Below are 15,785 nucleotides of genomic sequence, written 5' to 3'. Positions count from 1 at the left end.
GTTAATTAAGCGTTAGACCTATATACTAAACTCATGCAGAAATGTCTGTAGACTTTAACAAATTGAACTCCATTTAAATGATTGCCTAGTGTTACTTACTGAGCTGATCTGTATGCTTTAACCACAGGCAGCAGCTTTAGAAGAACTTCATCAGCTTTAATTTGTGATCCAACAAAATCTTTGAGCTTAAACACATTCATCTCTTGCTCTGATGTCAAAAGCACAAATATTAAAGCTGACCACTGTGTGGAGGACAGTTTCACTTTATTTACTGTTCCAGCTGTCACATAATTTTGAATTTGCTCCATTAGAGAAGAGTCACCTAATTCATTCAGACAGTGAAACAGATTAAGGAATTTCTCTGGAGAAGGATTCTTCTCAATCTTCTTTTTGATGTACTCAACTGTTTTCTCTTTATTATGCGAGCTGTTTCCTGTCTGTGTTAGAAGGCCTTGTAAAAGAGTCTGATTGCACTCCAGTGAGAAGCCCAGAAGGAAACGGAGAAAAAGGTCCAAATGTCCATTCTTACTATGTAATGTCTTGTCAACAGCTTTCTGATGAAAATTTGATATCAAAATCTGTTTTGATGAATTATATTTCATAAAGTTTAAAATTTTTGACAACAACCTTTCTTTGTTATTCAGATCAAACACATCTATGTTGTCATTTATGAAGGACAGGTGCCCATAAAGAGCTGCAAGATGTTCCTGAATGCTCAGATGAACAAAGCAGTAGACTTTCCCCTGATACAAGCCAAACTCCTCTCTGAAGATCTGAGTGCACAATCCTGAGTACACTGACGCTTCTGTCACATCAATGCCACACTCTCTCAGGTCTTCCTCATAGAAGATCAGATTTCCCTTCACAAGCTGCTGAAAAGCTAGCTTCCCCAGTTTGAGAATCATGTCTTCATCTTTCACTGTCTTCTCATAGTCCTTTTCATGTTTGATGTTGGTCTGCATGATCAGGAAGTGTGTGTACATTTGAGTGAGAGTCTTGGGAATCTCTCCACTCTCTGCTTGATTCAACATCTTCTCTAGAACAGTGGCTGAGATCCAGCAGAACACTGGGATGTGGCACATGATGTAGAGGCTCCTTGATGACTTCAGGTGTGAGATGATTGTATTGGCCAGATTCTGATCACTGATTCTCTTCCTGAAGTATTCCTCCTTCTGTGGCTCATTGAAGCCTCGTACCTCTGTCACTCGATGGACACACTCAGAGGGAACGAGATCAGCTGCTGCTGGTCTGGAGGTGATCCAGATGAGAGCAGAGGGAAGCAGATTCCCCACAATGAGGTTTGTCAGCAGCACGTCCACTGAGGCTGATTCAGTCACATCACACAACCTCACATCACCTTGAAAATCCAGAGACAGACGACACTCATCCAGACCATCAAAGATGAACAACACTTTATATCCACTGCTGAATATTTCCATTCCTTTTGTTTCTGTGAAAAAAATGCAAAGGTCTAAAAGGCTGAGTTTTTGGTATTGTATCAAATTGAGCTCTCTAAAAGGAAGTGGAAATATGAGGTGGATCTCCTGATTCTCTTTCCCTTCAGCCCAGTCCAGGATGAACTTCTGCACAGAGACTGTTTTTCCAATGCCAGCAACTCCCTTTGTCAGCACAGTTCTTATGGCTTTGTCTTGTCCAGGTAAAGGTCTAAAGATGTCATTGCATTTGATTGGTGTGTCCTCTGTTGCTGCTCTCCTGGATTGTGTTTCTATCTGTCTCACTTCATGTTCATTACAGCCTTCACTTTGACCTTCTGTGATGTAGAGCTCTGTGTAGATCTCATTCAGGAGTGTCGGATTTCCTTGCTTTGCAGTTCCCTCATATAAACACTGAAACTTCATTTTTAGTTTTCTTTTAACTGCATTGTCAACTTGAGATGCATTGCTACAAATATAAAATATTAATGAATTAGTAAACATATGCAGTCTGATCAATACATTCCAAATTTGCCCGCTTGTAATAGTTTTTTTTTTTTTACAAGATTTGGAAGGAAAAAACTGTTGGAGCCATTATTTGTGAGAAGATCACAAAAATTAATTTATCTCCTAAGCTATTGTTTTTAGATATGTAAATTATAGTCTCACCCTTGTTCTCTGATGTCGATTCTCTGGTTTCTTTTCCAGCTGTTCTGTCCAGTTTCTCTGTCTGATTTCTCCTGCTGGACTCTGAAAAACAAAAAAATCTGACATCAAATTTTTTCAAACACGGCACAAGCCTGGTGATGGTGGAAGGGTAATATAGTATATGGGGTCTACCTAGATAAGTAAGGTAGTTACTGAGAAAAGGCTGTAAAAAAATGCATCATGGACTCAGTAGTCCTAATGTTTATGTCCCCTCACAATCTAATTACCTGTGATCAGGAAGACATCCTTTGTCATTGAATTTTGGAGGGCATCCCATTGACCGTTCACTCTTCATGGACACACAGCTGGGTTCTGATCTTTCTCGGTTGACTGACCTTAAAGAGCAAGATATTATCATATTTTCAGAGGTCATTTAGTCATTTTAATACAATTAATAGCTACAGGTCTTGACATAAGTTTACATAACCCTTGCAGAATCAGAAAAATTGTAAAAAAAATATTTTAAATAATAATAATAATTGTAAAAAATTAAAGCAAATAAAAGGGATCATAAATATTGCACTTTATTATTAGAGACATGTGACCATGCCAAAAGGAGAACATAGTGTGTCAAACAACTGCATTCAGTTAGTATTCTATTCACTTAGTATTCACAACTGCATTCACTCCGCATTTTGAGTGTTACTACAATTTAAAACTTTTGCAGCGCCATCCTTTGTGCGAATTCATATTTTTCTCATGACTTCACATCCTTATAGGAACACCCACCTGGAGGGCAAAACAAGGCTTACTCTGCTGCCAACCAATTACTTTTTACCAGTATTGCACTAAGTACTTATGTACTAAGACATTGATCTTAAAATACCAAACAGCCACTTTATTTCCTGTTGGTTTTGGTGCTAAAATTTTGCAGCGGGTGCTGTATATTGATTCTAAATGCCCAGAACTTGCAGTTTGTTTGTTTGTTCTGTGTTAATTTGTTGTTGTGATCTAAATATTCGTGGCTTAAAATAGATGAAATATCAACAGGCCTGTGCTCCAGTTCTGTGGATGATTCAGTAGTCCAAATGTTTATGTCCCCTCACAATCTAATTACCTGTGATCAGGAAGACATCCTTTGTCATTGAATTTTGGAGGGCATCCCATTGACCGTTCACTCTTCATGGACACACAGCTGGGTTCTGATCTTTCTCGGTTGACTGACCTTAAAGAGCAAGATATTATCATATTTTCAGAGGTCATTTAGTCATTTTAATACAATTAATAGCTACAGGTCTTGACATAAGTTTACATAACCCTTGCAGAATCAGAAAAATGTAAAAAAATATTTAAATAATAATAATAATTGTAAAAAATTAAAGCAAATAAAAGGGATCATAAATATTGCACTTTATTATGAGAGACATGTGACCATGCCAAAAGGAGAACATAGTGTGTCAAACAACTGCATTCAGTTAGTATTCTATTCACTTAGTAATTCACAACTGCATTCACTCCGCATTTTGAGTGTTACTACAATTTAAAACTTTTGCAGCGCCATCCTTTGTGCGAATTCATATTTTTCTCATGACTTCACATCCTTATAGGAACACCCACCTGGAGGGCAAAACAAGGCTTACTCTGCTGCCAACCAATTACTTTTTACCAGTATTGCACTAAGTACTTATGTACTAAGACAGTGATCTTAAAATACCAAACAGCCACTTTATTTCCTGTTGGTTTTGGTGCTAAAATTTTGCAGCGGGTGCTGTATATTGATTCTAAATGCCCAGTTTGTTTGTTTGTTCTGTGTTAATTTGTTGTTGTGATCTAAATATTCGTGGCTTAAAATAGATGAAATATCAACAGGCCTGTGCTCCAGTTCTGTGGATGATTTGCGCACCAGGTCTCGGCGTCACTGAAAACTAGGAATTGGAGATCATCATTCATTAGGTGGAGCTTGCTAATTGGCCACATCTGCCTGGGACCAGTGCACCCAAAAATGAAAATTACCCCATAAATTACTCACCCTCAAGCCATCCTAGGTTTATATGACTTTCTGTGTTGTATTAAAAAATGTCCTGGCTCTTCCAAGCTTAATAATGGCAGTGAATGGCTACTGAGATTTTGAAGTCAAAAAAAGTGCATCCATCTATCATATAAAGTGCTCCACACGGCTCAGTGGGTTAATAAAGGCAGGGCCAGAGTGGGACTCATTTTCAGCCCTGAAGTTACATGTCTTGGACCGGCCTGCTTTAGTTCACAACTGACTATAGGCCTATTTAAATAATATTATCAAAACCTCAGTATATAGGCCTACATCTGCATAGTGAACTGTTCCCTACAGCCTTGTGATTCATTGTATTTTTGATCACATATATTCAACAACTGATGTTTTTTCAGCAAGGTGTCTCTGTCAGGGGAGTTAAAAGATAATTACGTCATCATTAGGGCTGCCAATTAACTTCAGAAATGGAAAATAAGGGACAATTGTGATTCTTTATAAGAAAATAGGAGACAGAATAAGGGAAGCTCAAAATATTTGTACCATAATGTCTGCCTAAAAAGTTCTCGGAAATAATAACATTTGTTTTGCTTAACCTATTTATGTACAATAAACTATTCTAAAAAAATTACTGCACAAGTATGTATTACATACATACAAATGGCATGAAATTTAAAGGCATAACAACTGAACGTCAATGAAACAAGTCAATAAAGCATAAACATTTTTTTTACCTAAAATTTGATTGCAATCATATAGCCTATGAATGGATGAAAATGCATATTTTTTAATTTAAGAAAGCTTAGAGAGTGAGCTTCTTCTGGTTTTTGGATTTGTACTTGGGTCTAGTTTTAAGAATACACCAGAAGTTAATTTTTATAAAAATGTAGTCTATTTTTTCTCTATTCAACAGTATTAATTTACAATGAAAGATGTCTTCCCTCGTGTAGACTGAATGTTTTTCTGCCTTGCTGGATGTTGGGCTCATGATCAATAAGTTGTTTGCATTCGCCCAAACTGATTTGGTAAAATCAAAACACGGACAGTGGAAGGGAATTACAGTAAGTCTCGCTCGCTGTGAAGCGGAAGAATTTCGCTTGCAAATAAGGGACAAACTGCATTCCGTAGGCTATAGCTTTCATACGGGATGCTTCTTTGATGCCTTAAACACGGGACGATTCCATATTATACGGAACAGCTGGCAACCCTGCGAGTGGGGCTGCAAGAAGATAATAAATAAAAAGAGTGGGGCTGCTGTGAGTGGATGCAGCATAGCGTATCTCAACCCCAGTTGCATGACAACACCGGCCCTCGCAGCCAAAAATAACAGACCGGCCCACCGGGAATTCTCCCGGTCCTCCCGATTAGCCAATCCGGGCCTGAATAAAGGTCTTCTGAAGCGAACCGATGCATTTGTGTAGGAAAAATATCAATATTTAAAACTTTACAAACCGTAATCTCTAGCTTCCACTAACTGTTATACACGCGTTCATGAAAGAGTGGTGTTCCAGCAGATGATGTAGGCGTAATGTAAGCTGTGGTGAGAATATGCTAGTCTGGAGAGAACCAAGTTTTGCTTAAAGCAAAGGAAAACCAGTCTCCTCTTGGCTTATATTGAAACCCTCTGACATTTCTTTACAAATCCCCTTTTTGTACTTCTTATTTGTGACCGGTGCTTTGTTTTGTTCTCTCCTCTGCGCTTCCGTGTTCATCACTCCGCGGTTGTCTACTGCCACTGGCGGTAGTGCATGTGCCGTCACACACAAGCATAATACGAAGTTTTGTATACAAGTGTAATAACAGTAATAGTTGTAAATTGTTTTATTTAGACTATAAGTCTAAGGTAATTTACAAACTACCTCAAATGCCATTCACAGCGTTTGGTTTAGATTGGCAGGTTTGAGCGCAGGAAAACACAGTTTATGCATTCAGTAAATTAATTTTGTGTTGGGCGATGGACCTTGTTGGGAAACCAAATACTACATCGCTGATCTGGAACCATCTCTACACTGGAACCATTTCTACACTGAACACGACACCACCGCATCGCAACAGGTTTAGTCTGTCTAGTGTCTACACAGGACATTTGAACTCTTTCAGTACCTCATAAATAGGACGAAGCAATTTACGTTTGGGGATTTGTCATGTCACGTCCTGCTGCTTCCAGTGTAGCATCACTGATTATAATGAGTTCTACAGTATTGTGTGTGTTGCGCCACTCGCATCCGGTAGACAGGGTGCATTTAACTTTCTTATTTAGGCTACTTTCTTGTTTAACTCTATTATTTCTTTTGATATTTATTTTAATGTTTTGCAGGTTGAGAATTCACTGACAGAAGTGCTAAAATAAACATGAACATTTGTTAATTATATACCTGTATATATATATATATATTTATATATATATATATATATATATATATCTCAACACAACACCACTGGCAGTAGTTGGTCCATTACCACCATGGTGGTAAAAATCTGCCAACATTACGGCCCTAATTTTTTCTTACACAAATGCATCAATTTACTTCAGAAAGCCTTTATTTACCCCCAGAGCCGTGTGGAGCACTTTTTATGATGGATGGAAATCTTCAAAATCTCAACCACCATTTAGTGCCATTATAAAGCTTAAAAGAGCCAGGACATTTTTTAATACAACTCCAATTGTATTCATCTGAAAGAACGAAGAAATTCCTACACACCTAGGATGATTTGAGGATGAGTAAATCATGGAGTAATTTAAATTTTTTGTTAACTATCCCTTTAAAGACTGTGGGTCATGAACTGACAAATCAAATTTTCCTTAATATTTCGACATATAACAAATCAATGTACTATAAAAACATCCTGTAAGTTTCGGAACTCAGATCTTTCTTGTTCAAAAACAGCTTTTATCGAAATCACTTTGCTAAAACAACTCATTTTGGAATTGTCACTTTGGCTGCATGTATACTGGCACAAAAAAAAAATCTACACTGAAAATTTTTACTCACATCTGACACAGATCGGAATTTATTGCACACATGTAAACATAAAGAATGCGTTTACACTGCAAGTCTCAATGCACGGATCCAGTCTTTTGGCCCTCTCGCTGACATTCACTTAAACATGACTGGTATCTGATGCCTCACTCCGCTGATCTCAAGAGACGCACTACCGACTAGCAGTCATTTAGCCTCCTTGTTAGTGCGTCTGCCTCCCATGCCGGAGACCCGGGTTCGAGACCCAATCATCGCAAGTGCGAGGTGTGGCGGTGAGGACCCGGGAGAGAGGGGTTACACAGACTCGTGTGGATTTTTGTGTTTACACGTGTACAACATATGTCTTTTTTTTTTTTTTTTTTTTTATTCCGATCTGAGCCACTTTCACAGGGGCTGCCCAAGCCTTTATGGGGTTCTAACCAAAACTTTACATGGGGGCCCCTCAGTGCCACCAATATGACTGATTATTGTCAGTGCTTGATTATTTGCACAATACAAATCTAACACACCCATTATTAATTTTATTTGTTGTAGCTGTGTTGCTTGCATCATACTAATGTCTGTCTCGCATGTTTTTAACCTTCTACAATTTTTAATGGTCTACTCAAATTTTTAGTAATTGTTTAAATTACTAATACATTAGAAGCTGTTGCCCCCATCAAATTAAAAAAAAGGTTAGAGATAAACGTACTGTGCCATGGTACAACAGATGCCACCCAAACTAAAAATTTCCTTACAGTTTAATAGTAATGACTTTATGAATTTCTTTACTGATAAAATAGATAACATCAGAAATACAATAACAAATGTAGATTCTACAGCGTCTAATACTTCAGCTTCATTAATTGGACCCAAAGATAAACTGCAGTGTTTTACAACTATAAGATAGGAAGAGCTAAATAAACTTATCACTGCATCTAAACCAACAACATTTTTATTAGATCCTGTACCCACTAAATTACTGAAAGAGTTGTTACCTGTAGCAGAAGAACTGCTTCTCAATATTATTAACTCGTCGTTATCTTTAGGTCACGTCCCAAAACCATTCAAGCTGGCGGTTATTAAGCCTCTTATTAAGAAACCACAACTAGATCCTAGTGATCAGGCAAATTACAGAACCATTTCAAATCTTCCATTTATGTCTACAATTTTTGAAAAAGTTGTGTCTGCTCAATTGTGCTCCTTCCTACAAAAAAAAAAAGATCTCTATGAAGAATTTCTGTCAGGTTTCAGGCCCCACCATAGCACAGAAACTGTACTTGTTAAAATTACAAATGACTTGCTTCTTGCGTCAGACCAAGGTTGCATCTCTTTGCTTGTTTTACTTGATCTTAGTGCTATGTTCGACACCATAGATCACGACATACTCATAGAACGATTACAAAACTATATAGATATTCAAGGGCAGGCTTTAAGATGGTTTAGATCGGGGTAGGCAAGTTCGGTCCTAGAGAGCCACAGTCCTGCAGAGTTCAGCTTCAACCCTAATTCAAACACACCTGAACAAGCTCATCAATGTCTTCAGGATTACTAAGGCTACAGGCAGGTCAGGTTTTTTCTTAGGGTTGAAGCTGAACTCTGCAGGACTGCGGCTCTCCAGGACCAAACTTGCCTACCCCTGGTTTAGATCCTACCTGTCCGATCGCTACCATTTTGTTTATTTAAATGGGGAGTCATCCCATTTATCACCAGTAAAATATAGAGTGCCACAAGGATCTGTCCTAGGTCCTCTGCTATTTTCAATATATATGTTGCCCCTTGGTAATATTATTAGAAAATACGGGATTAGTTTACGGGGTTTGAAATATGGGATTTCACTGATATGATGATGATACTCAACTATATATGTCAATGAGACCAGATGAAACTTCTAAATTATCTAAGCTAACAGAGTGTGTTAAAAATGTAAAAGATTGGATGACCAATACTTTTCTCCTATTAAATCCGGATGAGACAGAGATATTACCTATTGGACCAGAAAACAGTACAGAGAATCTTGTAGATTACAATTTGCAACTAGACATATGTACTGTAACTTCCTCTACAGTCAAAAATCTGGTTGTTATATTAGACAGCAACTTGTCTTTTGAAAAGCATATGTTACAAAAACAGCATTCTTCCATTTTAGAAACATTGCCAAGCTATGAAACATGTTACCTGTTTCTGATGCAAAAAAGCTACAGTGCCCTCCGTAAGTATTGGAACAGTAAAGACAAAATTGTCCTGTTTGCTGTGGAGTCAAGAAATCTGTAAATATGAAAAAAAGATGAATATGAGAGAAAACTACAGAATGTCTAATTTTATTATTGGGTGATTCAACACAGATGTTTTACCAACTAAGAAGATCAGCACTTTTAGAGTTTAATCCCTCTATCTGATGTGAGCATAAGTATTGGAACAGTTGCCTCACAGGTCTTTCTAAGTGATCAGCTGTGTCCTGTTGAATTCATTCTTCAGATATTAAAAGCAGGGAATGTGTCGTATCAGTGATATCCATTGCTTCTGCATTCTAACTCTTGCATGACGACACACAAAAACTAGGATGAAGACGAGGGAGCTGACTTTGAGAGAAAAGCAAGCAATTTGGATGCTAAAAGAAAAGAGAAAAGAGGAAATCAATCAGAGCTATCGAAAAAACAAAGGGCATGAAGAAATCAAGTTTGGAAACTATCGGCAGCATCAGCAACCAACAATCACCTGATCAGCTGAGAAAAACAACAGAAGTTGATGAAACAACAGCAGTTGATAAAAGACAAATCATAGAAGCTGTGAAAATGAACCCTAAAATACATGTCTGTAAAATCACCAACAAACTCCAGAAAGCTGAGGAGATGCTCTGACAGTCTACTGTCCGCAAGAGACTTTGACACAGAATCACAGATGCTACACAGTAGGATGCAAACCTCTGACCAGCACCAAAAACAGAAAGGCAAGATTAGAGTTTGCAAAATCCAGTAGAGTTTTGGAACAGAGTTTTATGTACAGATGAGACAAAGATGAACCTTTATCAAAGTGATTAGAAAGCAAAAGCGTGGAGAAAAAAAAGGGGATTCTAAGCATGCAGCCTCATCTATAAAGCATGGTGGAGGTGGTGTCATGACATGGGCATGCATGGCTGTCTCTGGAACAGGCTTCTTCAATGTTAATGATGACTTAATGTATGATGACAGTAGCAGGATGAATTTGGAAGGGTACAGAAACATCATGGCTACCAATATTCAAGAAAATAGCACCAGACTCATCAGAAAGCACTAAATATTTAATCAGGACAATGACCCAAAACAACCCTGCCAGTTCAGTCACGAAGTTTATCAGGGCAAAGAAATGGAAAGTCTTAGATTGCCCAAATCAATATCCAGATTTAAATCTGATTGAACATGAATTTCACCAGCTGAAGAGGCGACTAATGGCAGAAACTCCCCAAAACAAGCAACAGTTGGAATTTGCTGCATTAAAGGCTTGGAAATGCATTTCAAAGCATAAGACCAAGAGTCTGGTGATGTCTACGAGTCACAGACTCCCTGCTCTGATTACACCCAAGGGATCTGCCACAAAATAATAGCTTTCAATCTTTTACATCTGAAGTAAGTTCAACTGTCCCAATACTTATGCTCACATCAAATAGTGGGCTGAATTCTAAAAGTGCTGTCCTTTTTATTTGGTAAAACGTGTATGTGTTGAAACAGCTAATAATAAAATCTGACATTCTGTAGTTTTGTCTTATATTCATCTTTTAATCATATTTGCAAATGTCCTGACTACACAGCAAAACAAAGCAATTTGGTCCCTGCTGTCCCAATACTTATGGAAGACACTGTAGTTTATGCATTCATGACCTCTAGATGTACTATTGTAATATACTGCTAGGTGGTTGTCCTGCATCTTCAATAAACAAGCTACAGGTAGTCCAAAATGCAGTGGCTAGAGTCCTTACCAGGTCAAGAAAATATGATCATATTACCCCAATACTACAGTCTCTGCACTGGCTACCTATTAAGTTCTGTATCAGTTACACAATATTATTGCTTACCTATAAGGCTATAATTTGCATTTTCAAATGTGGTTTTAAATCAGATACATATCCAATATCTGGACATCTGACCAACAAAATCACCAACAAACTCCAGAAAGCTGAGGAGATGCTCTGACAGTTGTCAGCTTGAATTACTGTCTAAAAAAAAAAAAAAAAAAAAAGAGTGGCCCAGTGGTTAGAGAGTTTGACTCCTAACCCAAAGGTTGTGGGTTCGAGTCTCAGGGCGGCAATACCACGACTGAGGTGCCCTTGAGCAAGGCACGGAACCCCCAACTGCTCCTCGGGCGCCGCAGAATAAATGGCTGCCCACTGCTCGGGGTGTGTGTGCACTTTGGATGGGTTAAATGCAGAGCACGAATTCTGAGTATGGGTCACCATACTTGGTTTATACGTTTTTTGTTTTTAACTCAAATGACACATGCTGTTTTCAGAGTATGTCACAGCAGTGTCCATCTATTATATTAATATGCAAAACTGTAGTTCAATCATGACAATTCTCAGAAGATTTGGTAATGGATATGACAGTGTTGATGTATTTGGTCTTGGCGGAATAGATCTGCTATGCTGCTGCTGAATTGCTGCTGCTGTTGGATATTGCTGTCGTTGTAAATTATTGCTGCTGCTGCAAGCAAGTATAGGAACTTGCTACTAACAATGCATATGGCAATACGGTGCTGCGAGTATTTAAGACATACTGCTGCTGAACAAATAGCATATAAAATAACCCGTAGCAGATCTATACAGGTGGAGTTGGGGAAGGTGGAGGGTTTCAGAGAAACTCTAAAAGTGCGCTGCAGGAATCTCAAGTGAATGATAGCCAGCCAAATAAATGCAAGGTAGTAAGCACAGTGGCTGCATATGCAGCATGAAGTCGTTTACTCTCTGAATATCATCAGTTATGTTATCAACCCGTCAGCCTACGCCATCTAGAGATTCATGACTGAACTATATATATATATATATATATATATATATATCTATCTATATATATATATATATATATATATATATATATATATATATATATAATCAAAGCAGTGGGTGTTTACTTCAGAGTCTTGAATGTGCCTGCCCATAAAAACCGATTGTTCTGCAGAGAGGATCAATTTGAAAAGACCTATTTGTAACTAACTTAAAAAGGTAATGACCAGACTTGAAGAGAAAAAAAAACTGGCCAGGTGCGTCTCGCATTTTTAGATGCAAAGGTGTGTTCTGTGTGTACGGCCCCTAAGACTAGTATAAGTAATTTATGCAACCAGCCACTAAAGCTGATCAAGCTCTAGAGTTATAAGCATCATCACAGAGAGGTAAAGTGAGTTTGACTCCACAGTTACCAGAATAATATTTTATTATCATTCCTTGTCATACAAAAATATACTTAAATTGTAAGTCCCTTGATCTGATGATTTATATACAACATGACCTTTTTATTCTGTTAAGTGGAGCTAAAGAGGAAATATATGAGCACAATTTCCATCTCAGTTACACAATGTTATCATTTTTCTGTCATCTACAGTAATTACCTGTAACCAGGAGGAAAGATTCCACCATTAAATTTTGGAGGGCATCCCATTGACCGCTCACTCTTCATGGACACACAACTGGGTTCTGATTTATCTTGGTAGATGGGCCTTAATTAAAAAGCACAAATATAAAAATTATATTTTAGATGTCATTTAATGTTATGGCATATTTGTTACATAGCAACATGCTGTTAAAGGGATTGTTCACCTAGAAATTAAATGTTTATTATTCTGTTGAAGACACACACACACACAAAGATATTTTGAAGAATGTTGGTAACCAAAGCATTTCTAGCCCCCACCGACTTCCATAGTATGAAAAAAAAATCATACAACAGCAACCGTTTGGTTATCCATATTCATCAAAAAAAAAAAAAAAAAATCTTCTTTTGTGGTAAACAGAAGAAGAAAAAACCCTACAATTCTGGAACAACTTTAGGGTAAGTAAATGACAGAATTAAAATTTTTGGGTGAAGTCTGGGACTGTATCTAGTGGAAGTGAGCTAAATAATGAATTTGTATTAAAAAATAATGTTTCAGAAATTTTATCTATAATACTTTTATTAGTGTTTTTAAAGGGCACCAATTATGCAAAATTCACTTTTACATGGTGTTTAGACATAAAATGTAAATATGTCTAATCATAAATCATAAGCAATGTCTCAGAACAAATGTTCTGTTATTATTATTATGCCGTAAAAGAAAAACAATTACAAATACAAAGAACAAAAACAATGAGAGTTATATACATTAATCCAAAGAATACAATGTTTTCCTTTTCAGTTGTTCACTCTCGATGTCACCTTGGTCACAGCGTGAGTATAATTAGGTAGCAGGTGCAACGCATTTTCAGCTGTTCGCTAAGGAGCCGAACAGTTATATCGTTCTGCTCCTGACTTCTCTGCTACAAAGTGAAGACTCAACGAGTTCAGCACGCTCTTGGGAAGCTCTGATGTTGGCGGTGTGTTGCTTCAGTGGCGGTGGTTCTTCCCATTTCGAGTGGGTTGCACACATCAGGCTGCACTATCCCCTGTTTGTGTTGCAAGCCGCCATCTCCCCTGTGCGCATCAGCACATTTAAAAGAGCAATCCCCTAAAGAGGATTCACATGTGGACGTCTTTTTAAAGACATGTCTTTTTAAAGATGCCTTTTCACCCATGAGTTTCTGGATGCGGTCGTTACCTGGTGCCGGTTGATGGTCATCATCGCTGCCTCACGTGTCTGGGCATTAAGCATGCTGAGGCCGTGTTTTGGATGAGTCATGCTCTCATTGCGGCAAAACGACCGCCGCTGAGTTGCGGACCAGGCTTTGTTTCCTGCAAAGGGGCAGGGTTCCCCTTGGCAAGAGCTGGGGGGGGTGCTACTTCTGGCAAGAGCCAGACTGGTCTTACAGTGACAGTGAGGAATTCCCCTCCGAAGAAACCAACCTTCGAGGGCTCCTCCTTCCAACAGCACTTCGCAGTGGAGCTGCCCAGGGAACAGGCTGGACCCTACTGTAGGGTACCACTTGTATCTTTCGACGATCGCATCTCAATCGCTGCATCAGAGGGTGAGCCAGACCTTTCTGGAGATGATGAGCCGACATTGCTGATGCCGGATTCGGATAGGGTGGCTATGCTTGCCCGGGCCGCCGAGAATGTTGGGCTCGAGTGGAACCCTCCACCGCGTCCTGAGCCCTGGTGGCTCATCCTCCCTCACACCCTCAATAGTGGGGCAGCGCGGGGGTATATGGAAGTCCCTCCGGTGGAGTGGTCAGTTGCGATGCAATTATTTCAAAATACCACTTCCACCCGTCACTGAAATCCATCGCTCCTCTCCCGGGCCTGTAGGTACTCGTCAGGCCTGAGCGGCAGTGCTTATGTGGCAAGGCACTTATGCCAAGGCACTGAAGGACCAGCACAAGGGTGGCCATGACCCAGAAGTTCTTATAGAGCTCTGCACTGCTATTTGACCTCACACTACGAGCGACAAAGGTCACTGCGTGGTCTCTGGGCTGTGCGATGTCTACTATGGTTGTCCAGGAACGCCATCTCTGGCTGTGTCTGGCTGACATGAGGGAGACCGACAAGACTCGGTTTTTAAATGCCACCGTGTCCCAGACTGGCCTCTTCACATCCTGCTGCCACCACACTGATGGCGTATCTTGTCTGCGCGAATAGGGTCCGCAAACATATGCTGCCTCCACCTCCTGGCGTGCAGCTGCAGCAGCACCTCAGTCTGCTCATTGCCAAGGGGGGTCCCCTGCCCCCTCTGCTCCCGCACAGCAAACGCAGCAGCCTCCAGCAAAGCAGTGCCGTGAAGTCAGTTGCAGGGCAGCCACCCCAGTCATCCAGGTCCCCACCAAACCTCCTGGTAAGCGGAAGAGCAAGAGGCCCTGAGATGGGCGACCCAGAGATTGAGGCTGCTCTTTGGGAGATGGTGACCTTGACAAAAGAGCAGTTTCTTCTATCTCTGGGTCCCCAGAGAGGACGGGGAGTTGTGGACTGGCCAGTCTCGGATCACACTCACTCTCCTCTCTCGCCAATGAGCAGTTGTGGGGGGTTCAAGAGTGCGATCAAATGTACTACTCACACACCCTCTGCCCAAATGCAGGTGAGTGTTGCACACACACACACTGTCCTTGCTTTGTACCGGTAAAGAGACGCCCGAGACGTGTCCCTGCGTTCCCCCTCGTTGCCCCACTGTGGGTACGTAGGTGGTTCAGTTGGTGCCACTTGTGCTTCCCAGTCCGTCTGGTTGGCTCCTTCAGACCATCAGATTCAGCTATGCAATTCAGTTCACCCGGCGTCCTCCCAAGTTCAGGGGCATCCACTTCACTTCAGTGAAGGAGGCAGATGCCCCTGTTTTGCATGCAGAGATCGCAGTCCTACTGGCGAAGGATGCGATAGAGCCGGTCCCTCCAAGCAATATGAAGATGGGGTTTTACAGCCCTTACTTCATTGTACCCAAGAAAGGTGGTGGGTTAAGGCCAATCTTGGATCTGCACGTCTTGAACCAGACCCTTCACAAGCTTCCGTTCAAGATGCTCATGCAGAAGCGTATCTTCGGGGGCATCCGTCCCCGAGATTGGTTTGCAGCAATCAACCTGAAGGACGTGTACATTCATATTTCGATCCTTCCGCGACGCAGGCCATTCCTGCAGTTTGCATTAGAGGGACGAGC

At 40.1% G+C, this 15,785-nt stretch overlaps 1 protein-coding gene across 6 annotated transcripts in view; it reads right to left on the bottom strand.

Annotated features, from left to right (window-relative positions):
• LOC109078499 (NACHT, LRR and PYD domains-containing protein 12-like) overlaps nucleotides 1–15,785 on the bottom strand; it is a 53,589-nt gene that overhangs the window by 14,911 nt on the left and 22,893 nt on the right. For 3 of the 6 annotated variants that reach the window (XM_042770819.1, XM_042770821.1, XM_042770820.1), the window contains exons 3-7: nucleotides 12,624–12,731; nucleotides 3,199–3,306; nucleotides 2,369–2,476; nucleotides 2,103–2,183; nucleotides 100–1,902 (exon numbers count right to left, since the gene is read on the bottom strand). In XM_042770819.1, the coding sequence (XP_042626753.1) occupies nucleotides 100–1,902; nucleotides 2,103–2,183; nucleotides 2,369–2,476; nucleotides 3,199–3,306; nucleotides 12,624–12,731 (2,208 nt within the window). Of the gene's footprint in view, nucleotides 1–99; nucleotides 1,903–2,102; nucleotides 2,184–2,368; nucleotides 2,477–3,198; nucleotides 3,307–9,224; nucleotides 9,315–12,623; nucleotides 12,732–15,785 lie in introns of those variants that run through there. The other 3 variants (XM_042770825.1, XM_042770824.1, XM_042770823.1) reach the window with 3 other exon arrangements.

The sequence above is a fragment of the Cyprinus carpio genome, chromosome A15, assembly GCF_018340385.1.
Source record: "Cyprinus carpio isolate SPL01 chromosome A15, ASM1834038v1, whole genome shotgun sequence".
NCBI classification, from domain to species: domain Eukaryota; kingdom Metazoa; phylum Chordata; class Actinopteri; order Cypriniformes; family Cyprinidae; genus Cyprinus; species Cyprinus carpio.
The sequence above is the reverse complement of the archived record's forward strand: the minus strand, read 5'-3'. Positions and strand labels throughout refer to the sequence as shown.